Source organism: Parus major, chromosome 1A (assembly GCF_001522545.3).
Source record: "Parus major isolate Abel chromosome 1A, Parus_major1.1, whole genome shotgun sequence".
In the NCBI taxonomy this organism is placed as follows: domain Eukaryota; kingdom Metazoa; phylum Chordata; class Aves; order Passeriformes; family Paridae; genus Parus; species Parus major.
In genome coordinates this window covers 47,192,831-47,206,079 of record NC_031773.1, presented here as the reverse complement: position 1 = coordinate 47,206,079, position 13,249 = coordinate 47,192,831, and the positions used below count along the sequence as shown (strand labels likewise).

At 41.8% G+C, this 13,249-nt stretch overlaps 1 protein-coding gene across 2 annotated transcripts; it reads left to right on the top strand.

Moving 5' to 3' along the window:
- Position 1: 1 nt before the first annotated feature.
- On the top strand, positions 2-12,863 carry XRCC6 (X-ray repair cross complementing 6). 2 transcript variants are annotated; one of them, XM_015628031.2, is made up of 12 exons: positions 5-155; positions 268-377; positions 471-609; positions 2,906-3,160; positions 4,019-4,202; positions 5,535-5,721; positions 6,945-7,113; positions 8,066-8,227; positions 9,127-9,256; positions 9,957-10,057; positions 11,641-11,754; positions 12,538-12,863. In XM_015628031.2, the coding sequence occupies exons 1-12, from the start codon at positions 65-67 to the stop codon at positions 12,732-12,734; spliced, it is 1,839 nt and encodes a 612-aa protein (XP_015483517.1). In that variant the 5' UTR covers positions 5-64; the 3' UTR covers positions 12,735-12,863. The 2 variants fall into 2 exon arrangements, with proteins under 2 accessions (XP_015483518.1, XP_015483517.1); XM_015628032.2 differs by lacking the exon at positions 12,538-12,863 and having other exon boundaries at positions 2-155; positions 9,957-10,091.
- The last annotated feature ends 386 nt before the right edge of the window (positions 12,864-13,249 follow it).

Sequence of the window (13,249 nt, the reverse complement as noted above, 5' to 3'; positions counted from 1 at the left end):
CGGCGCGAGCCCCGCGTCTGGCGCGAGCTCCCCGGGCCCCTCCGGCAGCGGCGCCGCGCGAGCCATGGCGGGCTGGGGGTCGTTCTACCGGGGAGAGGGGCTGGAGGAGGAGGAGGAGCAGCAGCAGGAAGAGGAGGAAGGGTCTGAGGCGGTCGGTAAGTGTCCCCCACTCCTTCACGGAAGGCAGCTCGGGGCCCGCTGCCTGCTTTCGAGGCTCCACGGGCGGAGGGGCCGCATCTAAAACTGTTTCCCCCCCACGTTCCGTAGCGGAGCAGAGGTTTTCGGGCCGGGACAGCCTCATCTTCTTGGTGGATGCCTCCAAGGCCATGTTCGAGTCCGATGGGGACTCAGAGACTCCTTTCGACATGACCATCCAGGTAGGGATGGATAAAATGCTGATTGCTAAGGCAAGACTTTCCATACTAAAAATTGTTTTATTCTAATTTTGACCTGCGTACGTTTTTTTTCAGTGCATCCGGAATGTGTATACCAGCAAAATTATCAGCAGTGACAGGGACCTGTTAAGTGTTGTGTTCTATGGTACAGAAAACAACAAGAACTCGGCAGATTTCAAGCACGTTTATGTTCTCCAGGAGCTGGACAATCCAGGTAAAGTGGTATGAAGGTTGTGTAAAATAATGGAGTAAGGAAACTGGTGTAGTAGCATTGTCAATAACTAATCTCTCTAAAATGAGAGATCTATCAGATAAGTTCTTGTTACTGAAATCCACTGTTAGTGGTGGGGATAGATTTAGATATTTATTGAAAGCTTAGAAACTTCGTGAGGGCCTAGCATTTTCTCTTAGAGTTGGTTCAGATGCTTTTCAATGCCTTTTCTTATATTTTAATGTGGTGGCTTCACTTGCTGTCTGTTAAACCTCAACAGAACTCTTGAATGTCTGTCAGAAAAGTGTATGTCCATGCTAAGGCAACATGGATGCCAGCTGATGGAGAATATTACAGAATAGCTGAGGTTGGATGGGCTTTTGGAGGTCATCTTGTTCAGCTCTTCTGCTCAAGCTGTGTCAGCTAGGAAAGGTGGTTCAACACGGTAGCCTGTTTGTGGTGTTCCATCTCTTGTTTCCATAATAAGTTCTGCGATTCTTGAATTTCTTTCTTTCATTTTCTTAAGATTACATACCATCTGCTTGATAACAAGTGCTGGTTGCTGAATTGGAAAGGCAGTAGGAGAAATGCAAAGAATACATGGTAGTGGTGACAGATTGTCTGACAGTTGAGAGTCTTCTGGGGGAATTTTGTCTACAACTTTTAATAGCAGCCTTTATCTCTGAGGACGTTTGATTTAATTTTCTTTACTGGGAGTGCAGGTTTAACAACACAGGGGCTTCTGAAAGATTTCTGCCTTGTCCTGTTTTCAGAATTTATTACAATGGAGACCTGACAGTACTGCCTTAGGTTCTTCTCCTTTTTCTGGCATACAGTGCGTTATAGGTCTTGCTTTTCCATTTTCCTCTTCTTCCCTGCTCATCCGTTCTCCCATGTTAGAGGCAGTAGCATCTCCATGCAGATAAAACCAGCACAGGTGAAGGGTGGGTGTTGTTCTGATGCCTTGTGAGGCTAGACAGTGTGAAGGGAATAAAGGAGGTATTTATTAAAAGGCCTTCAAAGGATACACCTTGGGCAGTACAAGAGCCTGGCTGAGGCTACACCCAAGATGGCCTCCAAGTCACAAGTTTTCACATTTCTATAAGTTTTGGTCCATTTACATCTTGGGGTTAATTGTCCAATTACAGCTCCAGGTTATGAAATCCCATCCTCCCAGATTGCTCTCCTCAATTCCCTGTAGTTTGTACTCACTGGGCCTGAAGCTGTAACAGTGTCCTTGGTTCTCAGGCTGGAAAAGGATTGTTTTGTCTAACTCCCCTGTGAAGAGAACTTGCTAACACTTTATATGGAGTTCAGAGTTGTATACCAATGCAGTATGGACTCTGGAAAATACAAAAGCTAAAACTTAAGGCATTAGTTCAAAAGGAACAGAATTGTGTATTTGCTGCCCCTGGAGAGCAGTGTGCTCTGGAGAAGGAAGAGATGCTATAGGTGGTTATTCAGGAATACATAGTTATGAACATACACATTAAAGGACAGATGAGGAGATGAAAATAAGGTAGTAAAGGGAGAGGAAAACATTTTCAAATGAGATTTTGTAAGTGCTATAGAGTTTAAGTGAAGGACAAAGGAAGAAGCTCTGCAGAATGCAATGGCTGAAAAATGAAAGTTTGTCTCCTGTTGTAGAATGACAGAAGAAAACAGAACCTTCTGTGAGACAGGTGGGAAAAGGAGTTCTAGCTGGGTTGAAGTAATCCTCAGAGCTGCAACAAGGCTGTGGATGCCTGATCTGAATGTTGCTGTACTCTTTGTGGTGATCTGTGGGCTTCATCTCACCTCTGGGTGGATTCTATCTGACATGAGGGGTGAGGAAGGAGGAGGAGGAGGAGCTTTCCACCTTCCCAGCATGCTGTGGAGATGCGGGATGCATTTCAGGCTCCTCTCTTCGCTGTGGTGGTGTAGCAGTCTGCTGTGCCTCTGCAGCAGCTGCAGTTTGCTGCCTTTGCTGCTGAGCACTTGGCATTCAGTGGAGAGGGTTTGCAGTACTTGGATCTCTGTCTGCTTCCCTTCTCCATAGAAAGAGCCTGCATTGGTGCCAGGGCATTTTGTGTCCTCTTGGCCCTAGCAGGTGATTTCAGTGGTAACTGGCTTGTGACATTGCAGATGTTAGGCCATGCTGGACAGTTTTCTCAACCAGCTGTTGGAAGGACACTGCTTGGGAGGTGCTTGGGGACATTCCTTGGGCGTCAGCCACAAGGGACCCCTTGTGCATACTTAGAAGAGCTTGTGGTACTTCTTTCTGAATTTCTAATGCATGTGGGTGCTGTTGCCCCTCCAGGTGCGAAGCGTGTTCTAGAGCTGGACCAGTACATGGGAGACGAAGGACGAGCACTTTTCCGGGAGAACTTTGGCCACAACGCTGACTACTCACTGGGTGAAGCGCTCTGGGCCTGCTCAAATCTCTTCAGTGATGTCCGAGTCAGGCTGAGCCATAAGAGGATCATGCTCTTCACCAATGAGGATAACCCTCATGCCAATGACAGTGCTAAAGCCAAGCTGGCCAGGACCAGAGCTGGTGATCTGAGAGACACAGGTTGTTATTTCCCCTTTTATTTAACACAATAAATGTGACACATCTTTGCAGCCGATGTTAACTGCATTACTAGTTTGTGATGGAAAGAGATGTAAAATCATCGGAACTGGGGAATGTTTCTGAAAGTTTCTAAGCTAGAAATTTTGTATCTAATCTAAATTAGAATATATGTTTTCTGAGCTGGTATCCAGTAGCTAGCACTTGTTTTCTAGGATCTCTTTCTAGTTGGGTAGCATAAATGGGCACATGAAGGGGCGAAGAAAATAAGCTTTTTCTTGTTATTGTACCATTTTCCAGGAAGGGAATAGCAGTAACTCCAAGTTAACATGAAAAGAAAATTACTTTAATAGTTCCATTTTGAATTAGCTGAAGGACACCAGCCTGAGCTCAGAGAGTAGACAGCATTAGTTCAACTATGTAGCTGAGCTAACCAGTGTTTTTGGGATTCAGGAGATGTCCTGGATCTAGAAGCTGTGAGGCTTCCTTAACCCATTAGCCTCTATAACTATGGGAAAGGGGATTTTCTAAACTTGTTACTCCCTTCTGTGCCTGAGGTAAGATTATGTTTTATAGGAGCTTATCAGAGTCATTTCATATTCAACGCTGTCCAGATTCTTAATTAGAGAGGAAACATTTTCTGTTCTGCATTATTTTGACTGAAATGAAAGAATGTGTTTTGCCTCTTGCCCTAGAATCACCCCTTTCTCTAGAGTATTTCACATCTGGTACAGATGACAATTTGGAGCTTATTCTTACTTAAATTATTTGTGTAGATAGAGAAATCTGAGAGTGTTGAGATACATGCTAATGCAAGAAAAAAGTTCCTGATCCTGCTCCTATCTCTTCCATTGTTTCTAGGTATCATCTTGGACCTTTTGCACTTGAAGAAGCCTGGAGGGTTTGATATCTCTTTGTTCTACAGGGATATTATAAATGTAGCAGAGGATGAGGACCTTGGGATCCAACCTAAAGAGTCAGAGAAACTGGAACATCTCATGAGGAAAGTACGAGCAAAGGAGACAAAGAAACGGGCTTTAGTCAGGTTTGTACTTGGTTATGATACATCATTCAGTGGAGGCACCTGATGTTATTTTCAGGCTGCATCTCACTTTCCTCTTCTGGAATGACTGGTCTTTAAAAGCATCAGTGCTTACATTCCTCAATCTTAATTCTTTAGTCTAAGACTGCTGTTTCTTCTGTAGTTTCCAAGGATATTTGTGGATGAGAAGAGCAGAGTGAGCCTCTTTTTTCCCCTGTGTGATATCTCCTGTATTGAGCTTGGCCAGAAATGATAGTTTGTTAAAATATTATGTAATTGCCAAGTACTTACCTAAAAAGCTGCCATAAAAAATAGTTCATAGTGAAATCTTATTGAAATTAGGCTTTTCTTGCCAATACTAACTTAAGAAAATTCATCTGAATGTGAATGCTAGGTATTTTGGCCTGTTATTAAATAATTGTCTGTTGCCAGCTTGTCTAGGCACTTGGCATGAATTCATACAGCCTTGATATATCTAATCTCCTACTAAAAGATTAGAGATGCTTAAGAAAGATTACAGGGATCTTGACAAAGCAGATAGAAAGTATTTTTGGAACCACATGATCCATAACAGTTGCTTTTTTAGGGAGTGAGTCCATAGCAGAATAATGTGGAAGCACTGTAAGGGAATGAACTTCAAAGCCCAATGTTTTTTTTTCCCAATAAATATTTATAAAGGGTCCCAACCTGAGCTGTTGTTACTGGCATTCTTTCTCCTGCTCACAGCTTTATTTTCTGGGAATGTTCCTCAAGTTTTCTGATAGCTGGGGAGGAAGAATTCCATACCAGTGATACCTTTTACAAGAGAGAAAGTAGCATTTGTAGTGACTCACTGTTCTGCTCTCATAACTTGAAGATTACCTCTGTTTTTAAAATTTACATCTAATTTTTTCTCTAACGTCTGATTTATGTGTTTTCTTAAATCTTGGTATTTTTGTCTTAGTGGGTTTTTTGGGGGAGAATTTTGCCTTCTGCACAAAAAACAATGAGAATTTATATAGACATTACAATAAGCATAATTGGGGGTACCCAAATGGGGACTTGTCCTGTGCTCTGTTTGAGCATAGCTGCCCTTCAGTGAAAAAAAGGGTCAAAGAAATATGATAAATTACTTGTGCTTAGATAACTTTTATCACCAGAAATGATGATATTGCAAGAATATTTTTATGCAAGTGAGATTATGGCTCAATTGATAGTAGGTTTCCAAAGATATATGTGATTTTGGGGGAGGAGAACAGGAGAAGGTCAGAGGAAATAACTTACATGAGGAGGTGATTTTCTTCTGCAGTGATGATTTTTCAGGAATCTCAAGTCTGTTTCTGCTTTTTTACACAGGCTAAATCTGCATCTGAGCAACGATGTGGCGCTTTCTATTGGTGTTTACAGCCTTATTCAAAAAGCTCATAAACCATATCCAGTGAAGCTTTATCGGGAAACTAATGAACCAGTTAAAACCAAAACAAGGATGTTCAGTGGAAAAACAGGCAGCTTGCTCCTGCCCAGTGACACTAAAAGGACTCAGGTAATATATTGGTTATGTGCCTGCTTTGTCTTGTGTCTGTGATGTGTGAGGGAGATGTCAATTCCCTTGCTGCTTTTGTTTGTATTGCACTTTCAAGATGAGATCCCGAAATATTTGCATCTGTATGCACCTGGGATCAGGCTGGTGGTGTTGTGAGCTCTGCAGGGTGAGAGTGGGTTGTCTCCCTGACTTGACTGTCATGGGAAGGCATAGCTGCTGGTGCAAGTGCTGTCAGGAACACAGGTCATTTCTTTCTGTAAGGCAGAACGAGGTTGTCAGAGCCTGACCTTGTGTGACCCTGTGCCATTCCCACTGCCATTGGCTTTTGATTCGTTAGGAATGGATTTGATCCACTTTGTTAAACATTCAACACAGGGGAGTTGGAGCTGTTTTCCAAACAAAAGGCATGATACCTTTGGAGGTTTCTGTATACATATTTCTTTGTTTTGCTTTCCTGCTTGATAGTTTGGTTGATGTAAGTTGAGTGTCGTGTTCTGATCAGGCACAGCTTTATTGCAAAACAAGTTATGTAGTTGCTAGGTGTACTGTCACATGTGTGCTTTGTGTCTTCTTCCACGTTAATAGCTCTTAAAGTTGTTGTCTTAAAATGAAATATTAAGTCTATTTATAGTGGATATTAGTTTCTTAAAGTAAACAATAGGAGAGAAAGAGCTGAGCATTAAGCCCCTCATGTCTACTTCAGTAGCTGGACTGTAACATGGTTTTGATTTTGTGATGCATGAGTGGCGCTACAGAAACATTGTTTCTCAGTCACTATTTCTGTCAGGAGTAGGTAGCTGACATGCATCTGCTGAAGCAAATTTACAATTGGACAGGACCTCTGAAAAAGTCTGGTCCAACCCAGCCCAGAGCAAGACTCACAAAGCCAGATCAGGTTGCTCAGGGTTATTTTGGGACAGCTCTGAAGAACTCCAGAGATGAGATGTGACAGTCTCTCTGTATCAGGGCTTAGCCATTTTCTTAGAAAAGTGCATTTTGCTTATGTTCAGGTAGAATTACCCTTGGGATAATGGTCACAGCATCACTTGCCATTTCGGTGTGTGCTACTCATGAAGGTTTACAGTGTCTTGTTTATAACCTTCTTTTCAGTAGTGGGACACAGCAATTGCATCTTCTTCCTGCACTTCCTGCTCTGTCCTGCCTCCTGGTCCCCATTTTTTTTTAATGCTGGCAGTCCTATCATCTGCTCTTCCCTGGTTTAGACATATGGAAAACGACAGATTGTGCTGGAGAAAGAGGAGACAGAAGAATTAAAACGGTTTGATTCTCCGGGTTTGTTTCTGATTGGCTTCAAACCACTTTCAATGCTAAAACAGCACCACCATATCAGGCCCTCCCAGTTCATTTATCCTGAGGAGTCCATGGTGAGAGGTAAGTAAAGAAGTCAAGAGATTTACCACCTTGCATTAGTGTAACCAGCTGATTCATTGTGTGTTTGAGTGGGGATCATTGGGTGTAAAAGCTCTAACTTAAAAACTTGCTAATGTTAAGAAGAACTGAATTAACTATTATTGCCCCTCTCAGCTGCAGATACTTCTTGTTTCCTTCTATAGCAGAAGAGCCAATTGTGCTTCATGTTTATCCATCATGACAAGCAGCTAATTAATCCATGTAGATATAGTCACAAAGTACTTGTTTTACCCATTCATGAAAGTGGAGGATCCTAGTACCTGACAAGAAGGCAAAGATGGTTAAAAAAGCCCAAACAAAACTAACAACCAACGACAAAAAAAGAAAAACCTTAACTCCAAACCAGGGGAGATAAGGCAAGGACATTTAGAACTGCTTATATTTGCCTTTTTATATGTATATATATCTCTGTTTGTCTATAAATATATTCCAAGCTGCAATAGTAAGAAAAAACCTTTAGCTCCTCATTCTAGTAGTGGATAAAGAGGGCTGAGTTATGACCAAAGGCTTTGCAGAGTCTGACTAAAGAATTGACCCCTTATGCTTGCTTCTCTAACTGCAGTTTCCTGACACTTTGTATGTCATTCTTTCCCTGACCACCACGTCTGGTGAAATACAACTGAGGCAAATGTGTAGAAATAGACTTTGTAGATAAAATTTCATGGTATTCCATTGCTCAGATGATAGTGATTTCACTTCTTCTACCAGAAGTGAAATTCTCACTGCTGGTCAGAAGAGACTCACTGACATTGTCCATTTTGAGTCTTCCCCCTTCCAAAATTTGCTTTTTACCTCCACAATAATGCAAGCATTTCAAAGAAGTCAGAGGTTTTGAAACTGTAATATCTAAGGTTATATTCCAGAACAAAGGAGTAAAGCTGTCAGTCTGACCAATCCACTCTTTCCTTTGCAGGGAGCACAACGCTGTTTAATGCCCTATTGATGAAATGCTTGGAGAGGGAGATGATGATGCTGTGCAGATACACCCCTCGCCGGAATGTCCCTCCTCGCTTTGTGGCCCTGGTTCCCCAGGAGGAAGAGCTGGATGAGCAGAAAGTGCAGACAGCTCCTCCAGGTATGGGAAGAGATGCCGCCTTTCCCTGCATGATTGGATGTAGTTCAGTGTAATGGTGTCTTGTATTGAGGGAAAATATTCTTAGTGCTACCTCCCTTAAGACTGGGGAAAATGCTTTCCAACATTCCTTTTCTTCGGTTTTGTCAATGTAAACATCTGATGTTGAATCTATTTTTAAAGCCCCAGTTGCATCAGTGTTTGCTCAGGTATGACCTGGCTGGAGTGTTTTTCCTGTCTTCTGCCTCTTTTTAGAAGATTCAAATAACTGGTGTAGAAATTAAGAGTCTTTTTGTCCTATTTGAAGACTAGACAGAATGTCTTTTCCTGAATTATATTGTATCCTTGAATACATTGTAAAATATTAAATAAATAATCTCACATATAGTGAGCCCCATGCCCTGTCAGCCAAGTGGGGAATGATTAAGGAGCTGACTCCTGCTGTTTTGCATTTTCTCACCTCTTTTAAGTGCAAAAACATCTTCTGTGAGAATGTAAAGTAGGGAAGTAACACTGCTTTTGTACAAAGTATTTTAGAATAATGTGGGCAATAATTTGATTTTCAAACAAATCTTTTTCAAGCTCATACCCAGTAAGACATGGGAGAGGTGGACTAGTTGATGTCCTGCATAAAAAGCAAGTCACTGGTATCCAAGTCTTAGCTCTGAATTTAGTCTGAATGTCTTTCACAAAGCCATTAGTCATATTGGTTAAAAATATTGAGGTTGGGAGTGTCAGGCTGTAGGCACTTGGAAGTATTATGGATTGCTATTGCTAACAACAAAACAGGTAGTTAATTTGGAGTCATCAGACTTCAGCCAAACCATCTTGGTTTTTCCCATACATTATTTTGAGACCATACTTCTGTGTAACTGTTGTCTTCCTCCCTCTCTTCTCTATAGGTTTCCACATGATTTTTCTACCCTACGCAGATGACAAACGTAATGTTGGTTTTACAGAAAACGTGCCAGCCAGCCAAGGGCAGGTAGACAAAATGAAGGAAATCATTCAGAAGCTGCGGTTCAAATACAGGTACCTGGAGATAAAAAGGGTGCATGGGGTGGCATGGGGAAGAAAGCACAGCCATTGCTTGCTCTGTTGCACACATTGTTCAGCTGTGGTGCTCCTGAGATGAGATTTGATGTATTTTGATAGAAATTGCTTCTCTTTGCAGTAGCTTTGTCCAAACTTTATTCTTAATCATTCTGGATACCCAGGCACCACAATGCTTTATGTAGCATGTTCTGGAGTTCTTTGTAGAATTGCTCTTGTTCTCTGGGCTGTTGTCATTTGTTGCAGAGGTATCACATTTTATTGTGATTCTGCCACTCTACAGCAGATCAGACCCAGATCATTTAAATTAGAGCACTTCAGAAAGAAGGGTTAGGCCTCTCTTTTCATTATAGCTGGGATAAATGCTACAAAGTACTTTCATGGGAGATTTTTCTCTTAGATACGTGGAAGCCACCATATCTGTTATTAAAGTGTAGTGCTACTATCTCCTTTTGCCTCATACAACTTTCTAACTCTCACACAGCATTCTTATGTGGTTGATACATGACAGGATAGTGATTCAGCAAGTAAATTGAAGAGAGGAAAAGCAGTTCTGTTGCGATGGACTGCTGTATGGGAAAGAGGGAAGTTTTATTCTGAAATAAGTTGATGGTAGGTCTTAAGTGTTTTGTCTGCCTTCTTGGCAACATGCACTGACATTTTGGGGGTTTCTTGACAGGCCTGACAGCTTTGAGAACCCAGTTTTGCAGCAGCACTTCAGGAATTTGGAGGCTTTGGCGCTGGATATGATGGAACCAGAACAAGTTGAGGATCTTACAAGTGAGAGCTACTGGTGGATATGAAGGGAGGCAGGGTAGGGGATTTGTGGCTTTCTTATAAGTCAAATATGTTCTACTACAAACCCAAATGTCTTTTGAGAAATATTTCAGTTGTGTGCAGTTTCACTACAGGATTCTAGATGTGTCCATTCTGAAATACGGAAACCTTATTTTCTATTGCTGCCAATTTTAAGGTAAAGAAAAAATTGCTCACTTTATCAGCCAAAATTAAAATTGAATCACTTTTTTCCTATGGTGAGAACTGTTTTCTATGAAAATCCTCTCTTCAAGATTCTCATTAATATTTCAGTGTGATAAATGGACAGAATCAGGAGAATTATTCTGCTGGGGGCAGTGCTGCCACCTGGGGACTGTGAGAGTTTGTATGTAACTGTCCTGTATAATCAGAGTGGGTCAGGAGGGAAGGGACCACAGCAGGTCATCTGGTCCAACCTCCCTGCTCAAGCAGGGTTATCCTACAGCACATTGCACAGGGTTAGTTCCAGGTAGTTCTTCAATTATTTCTCCAGTGAGGGATACTTTACAACCTCTGTGGGTGACCTGTTTCAGTGCTCAGTCACTTTCCCAGTAAAGTTCTTCCTCATGTTCAGATGGCTCTTCCTGTGCTTCAGTTTCTACCTATTGACTCTTGTCCTGTTGCTTGGCACCACCAGGAGCCTGGCACTATGCTCTTGACACCCTCCCTTCAGATACTTAGGTGCATTGATGAGGTTCCCCTCTCAGTCATCTCTTCTGGAGGCTGAACAGGCCCAGTTCCTTCAGACTTCCCTCATAAGGAAGATGTTCCAGTCCTGTAATCATCTTTGTTATCCTCTGCTGGACCCATTTCAGGAGCTCCATGTTTCTCTTGTACTGGGGAGCCCAGAACTGGACACAGAATTGCAGATGTCCAAACTCTTGATATTACCAAGAGCTGTAAATTTCTCATTTGGGAGTATTGTAACACAAGTATTTGCATTTTTGCATGCTTGCAGGACACTTGCAGACTAGTTATTACAAAAGCACAGTTGTGTCTGGTGGTGGTACTGAAAAACAGTCAGACTTGTTAGCACCAATGCAGCTTTAAGAAGCAGGTGTTCTTTATTACAGTGCTGAATGCATGAGGGATATCTCCACCAAAATTGTGCATCTCTAGTACAGAAAAAAACTGTTTTTGTAGGTTTTCCCAGAAGAAACATATATGTGGTAATCATTTCCCCAGCAATCATTAACATGTGTTAGTTCTCCTTTGTGCACATGTTCTTCTGTCCCAGGGGTCTCTGGTGGTTGTAGATTCTCAAGTTACAGCTGAGTGCTTGATGAACTGGTGCTGCTTCCCAACATAGAGTGGAGTTGGCATACCTAGAATGGTTCATATTTTTTGAGTCCCTTCTTGGGGAATGTTTAACATGATACTACAAAATAAAGTATTGTGTGGTTCCATACCCTAATGGTTTTATAGAATGAGCATTGTATATTTCCCACTGGGTGAACTGATAGTCTACACAAGGCCATCCCTGTTGTCAGATGAACTTTCTTGTGATCACACTGTTCCTGAGAGGGCAAATCTTTATCTTTTGCCAGTGCCAAAGTCTGAACAGATGAGCCACAGACTGGGCAACCTGGTGGATGAGTTTAAGCAGCTGGTTTATCCCCCTGACTACAATCCTGATGAGAAGGGCGTAAAGCGAAAACAAGGTAAGTAACAGTGGTGCAGACACAAAACATAATGTCTGTATTCTGTTCAGAAGGTTCTGTGTTTTCAGTTTGTCTCATAGTTTAAAGAAGCTGCTTGTGCAATAACTCTGCCCATCTCCACAATGAAGTATTATATCCAGTAGTGGTTCTTAGAGAGTAGAGAATATTGTGGTATCCAGCTGGGGACTTGCTGGAGCGACAAACTGCAGAGTGAAGTATAGGAAGTAATGTGGGTAAATGACTGCAGAAGATGTATATATAATTTCAGCAACTTTCTGTTTTATGACAGAATAATAAAAGCACTCATGCTTTCAGTTTGTCTTGGTGAGGGAGCAAACTTATGCATGGGCTGTTTAGCAAGTCCAAGATGGGCATCTTAAGGGCTAAATATGCAAGTAATGCTGGAGTCCATGTGTAATTCAGGAGTCTATGAAAGACTGCATAAAGTGAGTGTCAGCTGAGCTCTGTGTTGAATCATTGCGTTCTGCTGTCTCAATGAGAATCCCTTAAAAGTTTCATTTGGAGGGTGATGTTTTTATCAGAACACAAAGTTTCATACTTTGTGAATCAGTTAAGATCATTCCTATCAATGAAATACTGCTTGACTTACATATTGACATCTGTTTCTTAAAAGAAAACATGGAAACTAGGTCTGTGAGTGTGTGGCTGTTAGAGCATGGTGTTTTAATGCTAATGACCATTAACTATGGTATGTATAAGAAACATTGATGTCTTTCTAATTTTTAAAGTCTTAGACCAAATGACTAAAATGTATCTTTCTAGCTTCTGACAGTCAAACTGAGAAGAGGCCCAAGGCAGAAGTCTCAGAAGATGAGCTGCGGAGTCACGTGCAAAAGGGCACTCTAGGCAAGCTCACCGTAACTGTCCTGAAGGATGCATGTAGGTTTTTGAGGCTGAGGTGTGGAAGCAAGAAGCAGGAGCTCGTGGATGCTTTAACTGAATACTTTAATGGGCGCTAAACTGGAGAGGAAGGCCCTGGTTTACTTCAGTCTGCTTAGAATTTTGATTGTCTTGTGTGGGTGCTGTATCTGTTTAATTTTGCAATGAAAGTGACTAAATATTGCTCTTTCTAGCAGTGGAGAAACTTTCTACTGAGTTGTGAAACATCTCTGCTATCTTGGTTTGAAAAGACAGGTGTCTACTAAGGAAGGCAGGAGCCTTCCTTGAAATGGAAAAATGTAAACCTCCCTCCCTCTGAATTATTATAGTTTTGAAATTAAGGGGCTCTCAGGGAAAGATACGGGAATAGATTAATAAATAAAAAAATTGTTTTACTAGGAAAATCAAAATAAAAATGCAGCAGTACAAAAAAATCCTCAGACAGAGTCAGAATACAACCTGACACGCTGTTGGTCAGTGTTGGTATCAGTCTGATTCAATGGTGGCTGCAGTCCTCCTGGAGTGACAGATGTGGATCTGTTGAAGCAGTGATCCTGCAGAAGGGTGTAGTTTTCCTCTGAAGGTCCAGTGGTGG